General features: G+C 43.8%; 1 protein-coding gene across 1 annotated transcript in view; it reads left to right on the forward strand.

Annotated features, from left to right (window-relative positions):
- Positions 1-225: 225 nt before the first annotated feature.
- Positions 226-18,628, forward strand: part of LOC311116516 (uncharacterized protein C8orf34 homolog) — a gene marked incomplete at both ends in the record, with an annotated part of 37,964 nt that continues 19,561 nt past the window's right edge. Inside the window, 3 exons of the mRNA XM_084191604.1 lie at positions 226-361; positions 5,712-5,914; positions 6,085-6,158. Of these exons, the coding sequence (XP_084047730.1) occupies positions 226-361; positions 5,712-5,914; positions 6,085-6,158 (413 nt within the window). The remainder of the gene's footprint in view (positions 362-5,711; positions 5,915-6,084; positions 6,159-18,628) is intronic.

An 18,628-nucleotide genomic window follows, 5' to 3' on the forward strand; every position in this document is an offset into this window, starting at 1 on the left:
CTTTGGTGCATCTGTTGATGACTCAGTGATAAATGACTGTCCCTCTCCTTCTCTCCCTCCTTCCCCTCTTTCATTATTTCCTTCTATTCCTCATCCCTCTTCCTCCCTCCATCTCTCTGTGTTTCACCCATTCTCTCTCTGCATCTCTTTCTTTTCACTCTCGCTTCCCTGTTTCCCTCTCTCTCCCTCCCTCCCTGTCTCCCTCTCTCCTCTCTCCCTCCACAGAGGACCTAGATGACCTGCGCATGGAGGGGGTAACAGGGCTGGCCCCGTCAGGCAGTAAGTTCAGTCAGGGTCGTAGTTCCTACTGCCCAGAGCCCCAGGCCAAGGTCACACTCAACATCTGCTCAAGGTGTGCAAGGTAAATATTTACCCTTTACTCTGACCTGGGTGTTACCTGAGTGAGTATATTTGTCTGAGTAGAGAGGGGTACTGTATATGAAGAATGCGTGTACTCCTGAGTGGCGCAGTGGTCTAAGGCACTGCATCGCAGTGCTAACTGTGCCACTAGAGATCCTGGTTCGAATCCAGGCTCTGTCGCCGCCGGCCGCGACCGGGAGACTCATGGGCGGCGCACAATTGGCCCAGCGTCGTCCAGGGTAGGGGAGGGAATGGCCGGCAGGAATGTAGCTCAGTTGATAGAGCATGGCGTTTGCAACGCCAGGGTTGTGGGTTCGATTCCCACGGGGGGCCAGTATAAAAAAAATATGTATTCACTAACTGGATAAGAGCGTCTGCTAAATGACGTAAATGTAAATGAATGCTTGCCTGACTTACTACTACAGTGTCCATAGGCCTAGTTCCCTATCACTATACTAGCCCAGTTCCCTATCACTATACTAGCCCAGTTCCCTATCACTATACTAGCCCAGTTCCCTATCACTATACTAGCCCAGTTCCCTATCACTATACTAGACCAGCTCCCTATCACTATACTAGCCCAGTTCCCTATCAATATCCTAGCCCAGTTCCCTATCACTATCCTAGCCCAGTAGAAACTCTCCCTCCCCACATATGCTAGGCTCCAGGGAAGCAGGTTTATTATTAGGATGGAGAGGTTTCACAGGCACTTCTGGGAATCCCATTGGACATGGTCTAAAGCACACACTATAAAGCTTTTGTTAGAGGTGAGAGCCAGCCTCTCTCTCTCTCTTTCTCTCTCTTTGCTGCTCTCTCTCTCCTTCTCCGCGCACATCTCTCTCTCTCACGCTCTGCTCCTGTTTGACCTCTGACCCCTGTCTTTACAGCCCTCTGTTCACAGGCATGTCTGCTGAACACACTCATACCACAGAACACAGTGTGTGTGTGTGTTTGTGCTTGTGTGTGTGTGTCTGTGTGTGCATATGTTTAAATAACCTCTGATATTACAGTCCCGTGCGTCCGGAATGAAACCGGTCTGGTCTGGGCCGTCTGTCCAAGGCATTTCCAGGCCAGTGATGTGTGATCTGTTTAGGGCCCTTCCCTCCCCTCCCTCACCATCTAAAACAACCAGGGCTCGTCAGCCAATAAACCTCTATAGAGGATCTAGTGGTCAGGTTAAAGGAATTTGGCCGGAACAGAACAGAACAGACAGAGAGGGGGAGAAAGCAGATGTCTGACATTTCACTGAGCGAGATATTGCACAGAGCCAAAACTAGCTCCAGATACGGCTACAACATCAGTGGATACATCCCAAATGGCACTCTATCCCCTGCATATGGGCCCTGGTCAAACGTTGTGCACTATATAGGGAATAGGGTGCCATTTGGGACACATACAGTGTGATCCGGGAGCTGGCTTAGTCATTATAAGCCATAGATATAAACTATTGAACTTTAAACATTCAGGCGGTAAACAATCCGCCAACAAACTTTCTGATAACATTCAGTATCATGAGAAAACCTCAAAACCCATCTGCCCATCTTAGACACGCATTACCAAACAGATAAGCAGCGTGAATGAATGAAAAAGAAAGAGAAGAAAACCCAAACAGAGAGGGAAGGAGGGAGGGGGGATGGAGGAGTGTGCCTGGCGTCTGACCTGTCTGATACCCCATTATCTCTCCCTGGCATCGGGCAGAGTTGTGCCCGCTTGGGCCCTATTGCACCCAACACCCAGAAACATGAGCCTAACACTGGGCTGGGAGGGAGGATAAACAGGAAACGTGTCGGAAGAGAAAACAAGTGATAAAAAAAAAGAACAAGAAAAAATAAGTGATAATAGAGACCGATATCAGCGCAGGGCGGTCTTGTGACAACAAGCACATTTTGGAATGCACTTAAGATATGATATTCTGTTCTTGATCTGGAGGTATGTAGACTGAAGATAAGTGTTGATACAGAGAGAAAGAGGAAGAGAGAGAGAGGGAGAGAGGGAGGGAGAGAGAGAGTCGGGGAGAGAGAGAGTCAGGGAGGGAGAGAGAGAGAGAGAGAGCGAGAGAGTGAGGGAGAGAGAGAGAGAGTCGGGGAGAGAGAGAGGAGTGGGAGGAGCTATAGGAGGATGGGTTCATTGTAATGGCAGGAGTAAATGGAACGGAGTCAAACATTTGGCTTCCATATGTTTAATATGTTTGATACCGTTCCATTAATTCCATTCCAGCAATTACAATGACCCCGTCCTCCTATGGTTCCCCCCACCAGCCTACTTACTCTAACTTACTTTGTAGTCTGCGAAGACATCGAAGTGAAAGACAAAAATACAACACCATTATGCCAGCCGGGGAACAACAGCATGGAGGTGATTAATCTATAGTAACACCTCAGAGGGTGTTTATTCATTTACTGCAGCACTGTTAAATGCTGCCCGCGCCCCACCCAGTACTCTGTGTGCTACCAGTCACACCCAGTGGAGCCTACCCTGAGGTGTGTTCAACACCCATCTGTTCCAAGGTGTTACCTAAAGAAGGCAGATGTTACCAGGGACAGTGATAGACAACGAAGATCATCCTTTGCTTTCAATCCTTTTCTCAAAAGTGTGAGATGTCTTTATTTGATCGTTTTATTACGTTTTGGGGCCTTTTGGGGCCTTTTGGGGCATCAATGTAGATCTGTATCTCCCGAGTGGCGCAGTGGTCTAAGGCACTGCGGCGCAGTGGTCTAAGGCACTGCATCGCAGTGCTAGCTGTGCCACTAGAGATCCTGGTTCGAATCCAGGCTCTGTCGTAGCTGGCCGTGACCGGGAGACCCATGGGGCGGCGCACAATTGGCCCAGCGTCGTCCAGGGTAGGGGAGGGAATGGCCGGCAGAGATGTAGCTCAGTTGGTAGAGCATGGCGTTTGCAACGCCAGGGTTGTGGGTTTGATTCCCACGGGGGGCCAGTATAGAGGTTAGAGATGCCTGTACTTCAGCAGCAGCTTTATAGACCTACGGTTCAGTCCTCTAACAGGGTCTGCTGGGCCTTGCTCTGACTGCAAACCTCCAGTGTTCACAAAGGCATCCCAGACCCTGTCCCCAAGCACTGTGTGTGTGCGCGTACGTGCGTCTGTGTGTAGTCAAAGCCTGGGAGACCGTCCGTGGCATACGGGGATCGGGAATAGGCCTTATTAGAGTATTTGTTTTCATATATGGACATTTTTCAGGGAATTGTGAATGGTAGTCAGGCCCAAATGCAGAGGACCACTTCATTCAAAGCAGGGATGGTGCATATCTGTTTTTGTTTTGTTTTTGAGAGCGAGAAAGCGACAGAGGAGAGAGAGAGAGACAGAGGAGAGAGCGAGAGAGAGATTTGTGCCTTTCAAAAGGTATCTTCCATTTTTAGAATAGTCACTTAGGGAGAAAGTGGTGTTGGCTGTGGAGGAATGTTGCCACGCCATAGGAGTCTATGGATTGATTTTGTCTCCAGTTAATGGCTTCCCCTGATTACATAGCATGCAACCAAAAGAATGCGTAACTAAAGCAGTGTGCAATTAAATATCATGAATATTCATCAGACGTTGACAAAAATAACAAATGGCCAGTTCACTGAAGCTGTTGGCTCCTAAGGCAGAGTGCCTGTCACTCCAGCCTCTCCTGAAATGAGCACCTTGAACAGGTTCAGAATCTAACCCTAAAACTATAATAGCGGTAATCCAAAATGCACCTAAATAGGGTATTTCATCAATTAACATGAATATCTCAGTCAATAATCAACACTTTTCACTAGTTTAAATATCAATGGCTAATAAATTTACATTTCACCAAATCGGGACATAAATATCACAAACATTTAACAGATAAAGATTAGGAAAACACACCTCAACATAGTGCATAGTAATTTCTGAGCATGCTCAGTCCTCACAGCTACTGGCTAACTATCTCCAAAACAATCTGCAGTTGTGAATATTAAAGATCAGTGATAAAATGGAACTTGAATTCTAAATAAACATTTACATTTTAGTCATTTAGCAGACGCTCTTATCCAGAGCGACTTACAGGAGCAATTAGGGTTAAGTGCCTTGCTTAAGGGCACATCGACAGATTTTTCACCTAGTCGGCTCGGGGATTAGAACCAGCGACCTTTCAGTTACTGGCACAACGCTCTTACCCACTAAGCTACCTGCCGCCCCAATCTTTAAACAATCTTTAACATTTCTACTCGCATGTTATCATTTATATAACAAATGCAATGCATGTTCGAAAGCCTTTAGCAACAGGAATATGCTTGTAGACACGAACATTAACAAACATTTGCAAAGTGTGTTTGGCACTAAAACTGAGCAAAGTTTACTGTAGGCTGACCTTTTTATCATTCTAATATGTATTTATTAGACTTTAATCTGAGTTTGGCTCGTTGCGAATTGATTCAACACACTACAGGTATTTATTACATTTTGAATCATCTCAGAAGGCTTGGGTATAGTTCTACCTCTACAGATTCCCTCTAACTGTAGTTAGATGGATGGATATGAATTCCTAAACTGATCTGCTATGTAACTGTGTCTGGATGTACCTTCCCTGATGCATATCCATATCCCTATGCATTCCCCTGATGTAGATTAGACAAGTGAAGCCTCTCTGTTCCTCTCTGTCTCATCAGCTCTCGCTGATAGATTCCCACTGTCTCCTCATAGACTCTTATAGAAGGGTCAGGGCCCAATTTATGAAGCATATCAGAGTAGAATGCTGATCTAGGTTCAGTTTAGCCTTTTAGATCATAATGAATAAGATTACATGGACAGGGGGGTACCTGATCCTAGATGTGCACTTCTAGTTTGATATGCTTATGAATACAGGCCCAGATGTTTAGTGTGGTAGAGAAATGTAGACGGAAACAGATATGATACTGGACTACTGTAGTGTCCATACTGTGCTGTTCCTAGAGGAAATTGGAAGTCTATGGAGCGTGTCCTATATTTGGTTATCGTTTAGTTCTGTTAAATATCCTCTCAGGGTGAATGGTGCTCATCTGAAAGTGAACAGTTGTTTAGTGTGGTGTGGTGTGTGTGTGTGTGCATTTAGCGGTTGTGACGTGAATTGTTTGTGTGCTGTGTTTACACTAGTGGTAGAGTTAGGGAAGTATGTGCGTTGTGCGTTAAGTGTTCAGCGTTTGAGCCACTGTAGTTGTTGAGTGTAATTTGTGTTGTGCCTTTGAATGCTGCTCATCTGAAAGCTGATGTTTAGCGTGATGTGTGTGTGTTTTGTTTTAAGTTAGGGGTTGTAACATGTGAAGTGTGATGATTTGTGTGAGTTGTCTTGACATGTGGTTCAGCCTGTAGTTGTCGAGTGTGCTATCTAAGTTGTGTTCTGTCTCTACAGGCTGCAGGGGGACAGTCTGTCAGATGCCAGTAGACCAGAAGAGGACCAGCACCATGGACCCTCCCAGCACGGATCACCTCAACATGGACCTCTCCATGGATCTTCCAATCCCCTCCTCCCAGAGCATGCTGCTGTCAACATGCCTGATGGACATGGGCCTCATGGACCCCCCCATCACCTACAACCCGTGGCTGATATCTCATGTAGGTTAATAGTACACAATGTATGCATCCCAAATGGCACCCTATTCCCCATATAGTGCACTAATAGGATGCCACTAATAGGGCCTACCCATTATATCCCCTTGTCAGCTCTCGAAATGTAAAATATGGGATTACTCTTACTCTTTCTTTCTGTGGGTTGTCTGGAGCAGGTTGTTTTCCCGGGGTGGACACAGCGCCGGTACGAGACCAGGAATGCGAGAGTGTGTCTCAGGTGTCTTTCCCAGTAAGTGTCTTCCATCCATCTGTCCCTCCCTCCCTCCCTTCCTCCCTCCCTCCCTCCCTCCCTCCTCCCTTCTTCCTACCATCTGTCACCAAACAATCCAGCTCACCTTACCTCACAATTATCGCCCCACCATTTCCCCTTGCCTCTCCTCTCTCCCCCCCTTAACCTGCTTTGCAAGACTGAGAGCTAAAACCGCCTCAATCACCCTGCTATTACGCCGAGGCCAGGCTTTAACCATCCATCTTCACAGGCCACACCAGTTTACACAATGGACAATATAACTGTGATACAGCCAAACAAGTGATACATCTAATTAGGCTTTCCCTTCATATCACTTTACAATTGTTTCCCTAAATATCACTTTACGATAGTTTCAGGGCTTTTTCTGCCATTTGTATGTAAAATGATGAGTTTCTGTTTTTATCAGCTTCTATGTATCTGTTCCTACCAATCAGAGATAGAGCTTTTAGAATCATGATACTCTTGCCCCACATAAAGGGGGCTAGTAAAGAGACATTCACTATTGTTCTGTGTACTGGTTTGCGTGATAACTGTGGAGTCATGGAGGTTTATAAGGTGCTCTACAGATGTAACTATAGGCAAAAGGGTAGACGAAACGACACATTCAATTCACTATTGTTCATTGGCTGGCTTTCGGGATAACGCCACCTGCTACGGGAGGTCATAGAGGGATTTGGAGTCTGAACCAAATAGCACCCTATTCCCTATATAGCGCACTACTTTTGACCAGAGCCCCCTATAGGCCCTAGTCAAAAGTAGTACACTATAAAGGGAATAGGGTGCTATTTGGGACACAGACCCGGTGCTGCATTGATGTAGCCTTCTGACGGCTAACTAACTAACACATGACTGACTGAATGTGGCGGTGCCACAGACACTCACATGCTGTTAATAAAGCAGTCGGTGTATGTAGACGGCGATACCTTGATGCTTCATTATCAACACCAAGTGTTGGAAAAGCCTTTAACAACTTTTTTTAGGGAAACAAGGGATTTGGAGCTGCACCTCGTTGTGTGTGTGCTCTCTGTGTGTGTGTGTGTGTGTGTGTGCACCAGATGGATGGAGGCTCCAGACTAACTGGCAGCAGGACTGGTGTGAGACAATATTCAATCAAAAGCTGTAACTGGGTCGACGTTTATGGGGTAAATGGCAAAACAGCGTTCTCTCAATGCTGCAAGAAAGAATATCTGATATCTTCATTGTTCAACTCAATTAATATTCATAATTTTGTGGGGGGGGCGTGTGTGCTTATATTTGTCCTGTTACACACTTGTGGGTGTGTCTTGTACAAGTGTGTCTTGTATATCCCAACTCCCCCTGAGAAACCCACAGGGAGTGGGGTCGCGTTCAGGGTCACGATTGTCCAGCAATCCTGGAGCAATTGGGGTGAAGTGCCTTGCTCAAGAGCACAGCAACAGATTTATCACATTGTCTGCTCTGGGATTCAAACCAGTATCCTTTCAGTTACTGGCCCAACGCTCTAACCTCGAGGCTACCAGTCACCCCCAATTGTGTCAGATTGCAATACAGGGAACCAACTGCATCCTCGATGATCCAGCTCCCTACACTCTGCAGTCCATGGGTCATAGCACTAACACACAAGTAACTCATAACTCATGGCTATCTTTACCACAGTACAGTACAGCACATGTACTCTCCATTACTCTCCTCACACGGTCTCCATAGGTTTGAGCGGTTGGCAGTGTTAAGAGCAAGCTTTTAATATTCTAATGTTTCCCATATGGAAACACCAAGTGTGAATGTCTCTCTCCTGCCACCTACTGCTGTTTTTTTTTAAAAGCCTAGGATGCGACCCAAATGGCACCCTATTCCCTACATAGTGCACTACTTTTGAACAGAGCCCTATGGGGCCCTATGGGCCCTGGTCAAAAGTAGTGCACTTCATAGGGAATAGGGTGCCATTTGGAACTAAGCCCAAATGTGGTTGTTTTCCTCTTTAATGGCTTATTTTGGGACCTCTTTGAAAGTCTAATGTAATTTGTCTTCCTAATAGTGTGTTAGTTTAACTGGGCCTGCAGGGCTCTGGGGCCCTGAGGAGCTAACATGCTATGGAAAACAACATCTAATACTTTAATGAGTTCTGTTGAGTCACTTCTTGGGACAAACAATGGTTACTGTCATACAATTGCCGAGCGCTCTGTCTGTCTATCTACTGTATCTATCTCCACTCACTGCCTTTCCTATGGTTCACTGGTTAAATCCCAAATGGGACCCTACTTCCTATGTAGTGCACTACTTTTAACCATGGCCCATAGAGGTCTGGTGAAAGGTAGTGCACTAGTATGGAGGGAATTGGGTGCCATTTGGGACGCAATCATGGGATGCAGACAAAGGATGTCCTGACGTTCTGTTTGGAAACAGCAAACTATGAAAAAAACAAAAAATGTGTATAGAAGTTTGTTTCCTGTGAGTCGGGCATTTCATAGAGGCTTCCTGTTTGTCCCCAGGTAAAGGATATCTTGTATCGTATACAGCCCTGCATTGAGCCATAAAACAAAGCAGGCTTGGATAGCTGAACACACACACACACACACACACACACCACACACACTTATGTTTGGAAAGAGAAAGGGGGTATCTAGTCACATTCAACTGAAATGTGTCTTCCACATTTAACCCAACCCCTCTGAATCAGAGAGGTGCGGGGGGCTGCCTTAATCGACGTCCATGTCATCGGCGCCCGGGGAGCAGTTGTTGTTGGGGGTTAACTGCCTTGCTCAAGGGCAGAACGGCAGAAAGCTGAACACTGTTAATGGTTATCATTAATGCTGCTGCAACAGCATTAGGTCTACCATCTAGCTGTGCCAGCTTCTCTAGGTGATAATTGACTCATAAAGGTTATGTTCCTAAAGCAATAGCCGGAGTAATTTCCCAAGAATTTCTGCTCAATTTCCTTCATAAGTGTCAAGCGTTATGTTTAATCAAACCTAGCTTTCGTAGCCCTTCGACTGGGTGTTACCGTCATAAAGATTTTTAAAAATGTTTACATTTTTTATAAGTAACAAGAAAATATAATTAGCATGATGCAATGCTATGTGTATGTTTCTGTTTCAGGGCAGGAATGTGATGGTTTATGTTTCCAGGGCCATTTGGATGTAGTTCAGCTGATATATTGCAGGTCCTCTATTCCTAAGTGTGTGTGTGTGTGTGTGTGTGTGTCTGTGGCCTAGTATTTAGCACTGACCACTTCTCCACTTTATCAATGGAGCCAGCATGCTCCCATACCTCTATGGCCATATATTATACACCTGATTATTGGCAGACCCAATCTCAATGTTTTATACTCCAGGGACATGTCTTAAATGGCACCGTATTCCCTATATAGTGCACTACTTTTGACCAGAGCCCATTGGGTCCTGGTCAAAAAGTAGTGCACTGCAAAGGGAATAGGTTGCCATTGGGGACATAACCTAGGTAACCCAATAGCTGTTTTATTCCCCTACAAAGGTCTCTAGTATTTCCAGACTTTCCATATTTGTGGTTTCCTTTCATGTGGTCTTGGTGCTCTACGCTCACAATGATTGTCTCAATACAGAAAGTGAGCTTAGAAAACAGCTACCCTGAAGAACTGTTGGAGCTCCTGCATTGCCTTACTTGTGTCCAGTCTCCCTGGTTCCTCTAGGCTAGGACTGTTTAATTCTGGTCCTGGAGGGCCAAAACACTTCTGGTTTTCATGCTCTGCTTATGCACAGGGACTGATTCAGACTGGGGACACCAGGTGAGTGCAATTACCTAGCAGGTAGAAACAGAAACCATAAGTTATTGCCTCCCTCCAGCACTGAAATTGAACCGCCCAGGACCAATACCTAAAGCTAATCTGGTCTGTGACCACCACTGCCCACCTGTCCTATTATTTTCTACTGGTCTCTCTTCCTCCCAAGACCCGGGTTCTACCTCAATTCGTCTTTCGGTGATTTTTTTCATCCTATTTCCTCAACACCTTGTCAACTGTAATGGAGGAGGTCCCTCCCCTCAGACCTTCTTCTCCAATGTGTTTTGAGAAGAAGGTGAGTCTTGGAGGAAAGGTGAATTGAGAAAGAGCCCCAGTAGGGCCTACAGCCGACACTTCTATGCCACCTCCGTAGTTGCTGGTAGCATGATACCTGGCTTACCTGCCATTGGCCAAACAAACAAACATGCATGTCTAGGCCCAGTCATGGCCTGGTGCATTCCCCTCATCCTCTCTCCCTTTCCATCCCTCTCTCTTTCTCTCTTTCGCTCTCTCTCTCTCTTCCCAACACACACCAGTCCCACCAGACCAGACCCGACACACACACACTCGCACGCTCTCACACACTCGCACGCTCACACACACACACACACACACACACACACACACACACACACACACACACACACACACACACACACACACACACACACACACACACACACACACACACACACACGCCCAAACAGACCAGACCAGCCTTACATGCAAAGCCACCATCAGCCAGGAACCATAACTAATGCCTTCTTTAAATTTAGCCCAAACCCCTGGCTGCTTGGGGTTTTCATTTGCTAGAACAAACAATAACAAATTACTCACCTTCAATGGACCCGAGAAACAAAGAGCCTGGAGAGCTGGGAGCAAGGAGAGATCATACTGCTGTGGTTTCTACTAAATATAGTCTACTAATTCAACTTTAAGAGAAACAGTCTGTTTATCACCAATTGATTGCTTGTGAATGCATGCAGAGCAGAGCTAGAACCCAAGCCGCTTGCTTGCTCTCCCGCACCGCACTCCGTATTAGAAAAGAAAGGCTGACTCTTTGAACTTTAGTGAGCGTGAGTTTTTTCCTTCCTTTGAGTTTTCAGTTCTCACTCTTCATGGGCCAACATTCAATCAAACTTGCCATGCAGTAATCCCACACAGCGAGGTTAATCCCACACAGCAAGGAGTCTTATCAGAAGTAACACTATTGAAGCTAATATTAATCACTATGGCACATTGAGTGTTTTCTGTGTAGGTTAAGAGCATGCCCCATATAAATGCTATTGTACTGTAGTTGGTTGCAAAACACATACTGTCAATATTAATAACATTAATTATGAAGTATATGTATTTAATCAAACTTTAGCTAACATCCGCCAGAGTATAGCAAACATTAGGAACATCTTCCTAATATTGCATTGCACCCCCCTTTTGCCCTCAGAACAGCCTCAATTTGTCGGGGCATGGACTCTACAATGTGTCGAAAGCGTTCCACAGGAATGCTGACGCATGTTGACTCAAATGCTTCCCACAGTTGTGTCAAGTTTGCTGGATGTCCGTTGGGTGGTGGAGCATTGTTGATACACATAGGAAACTGTTGAGCGTGAAAAACCCAGCAGCTTTGCAGTTCTTGACACACAATTGTGCGCCTGGCCCAAAATATTTTGTTTTGCATATTCACTCTCTGAATGGCACACATACACAATCCATGTCTCAATTGTCTCAAGGCTTAAAAATCCTTCTTTAACCTGTCTCCTCCCCTTCATCTACACTGGGAAAGAGCAGGTGTTCTTAATGTTTTGTATACTCAGTGTATATCAATACAAAACAGATCATATTAATACAAAACAGATACCCAGCAGATACCCAGAATTAATTTGCAATAAAACATTATTATCTTCCATTGCATCCATGGACACCCACTCCATCATCCTTCAGCTAACCTAACATAACCCTAAGCCGAAACACACACACACACACACACACACACACACACACACACACACACACACACACACACACACACACACACACACACACACACACACACACACACACACTACATCATCCTTCAGCTAACCTAACACAACCCTAAGCCGACACACACACACACTCCATCATCCTCCTGCTAACCCAACCCTAACCCCACAGCTACAGGAGGATATTAATAATATGTGGTCTAACGCTTCAGATAATACATTCCTGTTGTCTTGGCAATGGCTATGGACTCACCTAGGCTGCATCCCAAATGGCACCCTATTTATTCACTATATAGTGCACTATGCTTGACCTTAGCCCAATGGTAATATGTAGGGGATAGGGTGCCATTTGTGATGCAAACTAACGTAGTATGTGGTCGGTTCAGCTCCCAGGCACACAGACCCAATGACACGACTGATTCAGAGCAGCCAACAGCAAACAGGATATTGACAATAACACAATTACACTCCTGATTCAAGCCTCTCCTCTCTCCTCTCCTCTCCTCTCCTCTCCTCTCCTCTCCTCTCCCCTCCCCTCCCCTCCCCTCCCCTCCCCTCCCCTCCTCTCCTCTCCTCTCCTCCCCTCTCCACTCCTGAGAGGCTACAAAGGCAGGTCTACTATGACATACTGTCTACATGCTGGGATACACAAGGCTAGCCAAACCATGGTCTTCTGGAGTGGCTAAGTATGCGTCCCAAATGGCACCCTATTCCCTATATAGTGTAATATGTTTGACCAGGGTCCATAGGGCAAAAGTAGTGCACTATATAGAGAATAGGGTGCCATTTGGGACACTTACAAGGGCAGCCAAACAATGGAGGTGTTCTAGAGTGCTGCTGCGTGCTTGCAACAATAGTCCATCATTAACTGACTGGGAAGGGATGACAACAATGCAATGGGGGACTACGAAAGATACACGGAGGGAGGAGAGTTCAACACCTTAAATTAACTGTCCAATGTTTCCAGATTTCTATGAAATATGACCTATAATTACTTACAATATGAGTGAAATAGTTTTCCTTTGAAATGGTAGGGGAGAGTGGGGCAAGTTGAGCCAAAGGGGTAATTAGAGCCACCCTTGTTTCTAGGAAACCATACACAAAATTAATCATTTGACCAAATATTTAGGAAGAGTCTGTGAAGGAAGAAACCACATGGAAAAAGTGGTAAGCCAGTTAGGTCCAAAAAACGGATTTTCTCAAAGTCAAATGAATCTATAGTGTTCAAGGTTTAATGATGTTTGTATATAAACCAATGTAGATCAGTTTAAGTTGAGGTCTCTATAAAATTCAATATGAGGTCCTAAACCTAGCATGAAAGTGCATAGTTGTAGCTGTGTGGGCTAATATAGTCAAAATGTTTGCATTGGGGAAAGTTGAGCCACTGGTTGAGCCAATGGCAAGTTGAGCAAAGTGTTTTCTTTCCAGGCATAATGCAAGGCATTATCGCTGGGATATGAGGTAACAATAGGGCCTGGCCTATGTTGTGTTTTTAAAAAGTACAGAGTTTTTGTTAGGTGTTAAGCCTGTGTTAAAATGATTAAAAGACAAAAAAGTGATTGTGTTGAATTGTGTTTGGGAAATAAAGATAGTTTAAAAAAGGTAGTGGTGATATTTCACTCAGTACAGAAATGTGTAGTCGGCTTAACTTACCCTATCCCGTGGCTCAACTTCCCACTGGGCACAGACGTCATTTCAACGCCTAGTTTTGATTTACATTTGGTTGAGTTGTCAACTAATGTGAATTTAATGTCAAATCAACAAAAAATTACACCATGTCATTGGATTTAGGTTAAAAATACAATATTCCCTTAAGTTTATTACTTTTTGCAAATCCAATCAGTTTTCCACGTTGATTCAATGTCATCACATTGATTAAAAAATATATAATGACATGGAAACAACGTTGATACAACCAGTTTTTGCCCATTGGGTTACCCCCTACCCAGGGTAAGTTGTACCAAGAGACCACTTTCTTTGGACAAGCTATGTTTTCTAAACTGGAATGTTTACATGAATTCCAGGGATACACAACATCCTAAATATACAGAGTGATGCTGAATGTAGACCTCTGATTGGCCAGCTCATCCTCCTCAGGAGTATGACATCATACTCTACGAGGAAGTAGCAAGCATCTTTTAAATGGTCTGTTTGAGATACAAGTTTGAAGGTGGGGTTATTTATGTTTTTTTCTTGCAGGTTGGCATTTATTCAGATGACTCATGTACTGGAGTGGTCACTAGATGGCACAGCCACAAAGTCATAAAATCAGATTTTGACTGTAACCTTAACCATAACCTTAACCACACTGCTAACCCTAATGCCTAACCTTAAACTGAGACCAAAAAGCATATTTTTTATTTTAATACATATTTACGATATAGACAATTTTGACTTTGCAGTTAGCCCATCTAGCGGAAACCGCTCAGTTCTGCCTCCAGGGCAAGATTCATGACAATTGTATTTATTTATTTAACTAGGCAAGTCAGTTAAGAACAAATTATTATTTACAATGACGGCCTACACCGGCCAAACCCGGACGACGCTGGGTCAATTGTGCGCCGCCCTATGGCCCTTGTGATACAGCCTGGAATCAAACCAGGGGGTCTGTAGTGACGCCTCAAGCACTGAGATGCAGTGCCTGAGACCGCTGCGCCACTCGGTAGCCCATAAACGTCAACCTGCTGTTTCCCCCCCCCCCCCCCCCCCCAATTTATGCTTTGGCCACAAATATGAGTACAGAACAACAATTTTTGGGGGGTATTACTTAACAGAATATGAAAAAAGTTTGATTTTCACTGGACAGTTACTTTAACTACAGTGCCTTCAGAAAGTATTCACACCCCTTGATTTCTTCCACATTTTGTTTTGTTACAAAGTGGGATTAAAATTGATTTAATTGTATTTTTCTTGTCAATGATCTACACAAAATACTCTGCAATGTTAAAGTGGAAGAAAAATTGTGACGTTTGTAATTTTTTTAATGAAAAATAAAACACAAACATATCTTGGTTAGGTAAGTATTCAACCCCCTGAGTCAATACCTGTTAGAATCACCTTTGGCAGTGATTACAACTGTGGGTCTTTCTGGGTAAGTCTCTAAGAGTTATTCTTTTCCAAATTCTTCAAACTCTGTCAAATTGGTTGTTGATCGTTGCTAGGCAACCATTTTCAGGTCTTGCCATAGATTTTCAAGCAGATTTAAGTCAAAACTGTCACTCGGCCACTCAGGAACATTCAATTTCTTCTTGTTTAGCAACTCCAGTGTAGATTTGGCCTTGTGTTTTAGGTTATTGCCCTGCTGAAAGATGACTGAACCAGGTTTTCCTCTAGGATTTTTCCTGTGCTTAGCTCCATTCCATTAATTTTTTATCCTGAAAACTCCCCAGTCCTTAATGATTACAAGCATACCCATAACATGATGCAGCCACCACTATGCTTGAAAATATGAAGAGTGGTACTCAGGAATGTGTTGTATTTGATTTGCCACAAACATAACACTTTTATTCAGGACAAAAAATGTATTGCTTTGCCATATTTTTTCCAGTATTACTTTAGTGCCTTGTTGCAAACAGGATGCATGTTTTGAAATATTTTGATTCTGTACAGGCTTCATTCTTTTCACTCTGTCAATTAGGGTGGTATTGTGGAGAAACTACAATGTTGTTGATCCATCCTCAGTTTTCTCCTATCACAGCCATTAAACTCTGTAACTGTTTTAACGTCACCATTGGCCCCTTGGTGAAATCCCTGAGCGGTTTCCTTCCTCTCCGACAACTGAGTTAGGAAGGACACCTGTAGCTGTGTAGTGACTGGGTGTATTGATACACCATCCAAAGTGTAATTAATAACTACACCATGCTCAAAGGGATATTCAATGTCTGCTTTTTATTTTATTTTTTCCCAATCTACCAATAGGTGCCCTTCTTTGAGAGGCATTGGAAAACCTCCCTGGTCTTTGTGGTTGAATCTGTGTTTGAAATTCACTGCTTGACTGAGGAACCTTACATATCATTGTATGTGTGGGGTACAGAGATGAGGTAGTCATTCAAAAATCATGTTAAACACTATTATTGCACACAGAGTGAGTCCATGCAATTTATTATGTGACTTGTTAAGCATATTTTTACTCTTGAACTTATTTAGGCTTGCCATATCAAAGTGGTTGAATACTTATTGACTCAAGACACTTCAGCTTTTAATTTTTTATTCATTTGTAACAATTTCGAAAACCTTATTCCACTTTGACGCTATGGGGTATTGTGAGTAAGCCAGTGACAAAACATTTCAAATTAATCCATTTTAAATTCAGGCTGTAACACAACAAAATGTGGAAAAAGTCAAGGGGTGTGAATAATTTCTGAAGGCACTGTAAAAACAGTTGAAAGTTGGAAGTTTACATACACCTTAGCCAAATACATTTACACTCAGTTTTTCACAATTCCTGACATTTAATCCTAGTAAAAATTTGGCCCATTCCTCCTGACAGAGCTGGTGTAACTGAGTCAGGTTTGTAGGCCTACTTGCTCGCACACGCTTTTTCAGTTCTGCCCACACATTTTCTATAGGGTTGAGGTCAGGGCTTTGTAATGGCCACTCCAATACCTTGACTTTGTTGTCCTTAAGCCATTTTGCCACAACTTTGGAAGTATGCTTGGGGTCATTGTCCATTTGGAAGACCCATTTGCGACCAAGCTTTAACTTCCTGACTGATGTCTTGAGATGTTGCTTCAATATATGCACATCATTTTCCTTCCTCATGATGCCATCTATTTTGTGAAGTGCACCAGTCCCTCCTGCAGCAAAGTACCCCCACAGCATGATGCTGCCACCCCTGTGCTTCAAGGTTGGGATGGTGTTCTTCGGCTTGCAAGTACCTCCTTAATCCTCCAAACATAACAATGGTCATTATGGCCAAACAGTTCTATTTTTGTTTCATCAGACCAGAGGACATTTCTCCAAAAAGTACAATCTTTGTCCCCATGTGCAGTTGTAAACCGTAGTCTGGCTTTTTTATGGTGGTTTTGGAGCAGTGGCTTCTTCCTTGCTGAGTGGCCTTTCAGGTTATGTCAATATAGGACTTGTTTTACTGTGGATATAGATACTCTTGTACCTGTTTCCTCCAGCATCTTCACAAGGTCCTTTGCTGTTGTTCTGGGATTGATTTGCACTTTTCGCACCAAAGTACGTTCATCTCTAGGAGACAGAACGCGTCTCCTTCCTGAGTGGTATGACAGCTGCGTGGTCCCATGGTGTTTATACTTGCGTACTATTGTTTGTACAGATAAACGTGGTACCTTCAGATGTTTGGAAATTGCTCCCAAGGATGAACCAGACTTGTGGAGGTCTACCATTGTTTTTCTGAGGTCTTGGCTGATTTCTTTTGATTTTCCCATGATGTCAAGCAAAGAGGCACTGAGTTTGAAGGTAGGCCTTGAAATACATCCACAGGTACACCTCCAATTGACTAAAATTATGTCAATTAGCCTATCAGAAGCTTCTAAAGCCATGACATCATTTTCTGGAATTTTCTAAGCTGTTTAAAGGCACAGTCAACTTAGTGTATGTAAACTTCTGACCCACTGGAATTGTGATACAGTGAATTATAAGTGAAATAATCTGTCTGTAAACAATTGTTGGAAAAATTACTTGTGTTATGCACAAAGTAGATGTCCTAACCGACTTGCCAAAACTATAGTTTGTTAACAAGAAATTTGTGGAGTGGTTGAAAAACGAGTTTTAATGACTCCAACCTAAGTGTATGTAAACTTCTGACTTCAACTGTATCTCACTGTAATCTACATTATTAGCCTGGTCCCAGGTCTGTGTGTGTTGTAGCTCACTCCTATATTGTTCCTTGTCATGCCATACATGCTAAAACCAATAATAGTTTGGCTAAACTTATGTTACTGTTGATCGTTATATAGTGAAGTGAGTTGGACTTAAAGTCAGTGGCACCCACGGCCGAAGGGGAATTTCCTCTTTGTCTAATGGTTAATATGTTTGTTTTCCACACTGGGAGACCGGAGTTCAGATCCCACTACTTACAATTATTTGACAGCTTACAGAGACAGTAAAACTCTCTTCAAAAACTGTATTGGTGATGAAACTGTTGTTACCCCAAAAAAGCCTCCTTACAAATACCATATCGTACCAGGTAAACAACGTTATTATAAATACCATTTTAAAAGATTACAATGTTACACCAAACAATGAGGAAACACCCCAGATGTGTAGTCAAGCTGCCTCTCACATGCAAGGCTCATAAATCAACCAGTTGTTTTCAGCGAGCTGTCACAAAACTCAAAGGACACATGCAAACAAAGGAAGAAATAAAAGACAAAATCATATTGGATTACTTTCTCTTCCTCTTTCCCTCTCCCCCCTTCCTCCTGTCCTTTTCCTCACTCCATCCCTCCCTCTCTCGTTCATCTCTCCCTCCATCCTCATATTCTGAAAACAACGGTAATGCAAGGACCCTTTTATTAACTGGCTTTAAGAGGTCAGCCTGTGTTCTTATAGGGGTTGAGGTAGCACTGATGGTCTGGTTAGTGGTATGTGTTCCTGGCCCACCAGCAGTCCTTCACTAGACCAGGCTACAACGCACTGCGATGGGCAACATGTGGTCCAGGAGTCATGTGGGCAGACTGGAGTCCCAAACAGTGCACCACTTTTGACCAGGGCCCATGGGGTATCAAGTATCAAAGGTGATGAATGTGGTTTAGAAGCATTTC

The sequence above is a fragment of the Coregonus lavaretus genome, assembly GCF_964263955.1.
Source record: "Coregonus lavaretus genome assembly, contig: HAP1_SCAFFOLD_4405, whole genome shotgun sequence".
In the NCBI taxonomy this organism is placed as follows: Eukaryota; Metazoa; Chordata; class Actinopteri; order Salmoniformes; family Salmonidae; genus Coregonus; species Coregonus lavaretus.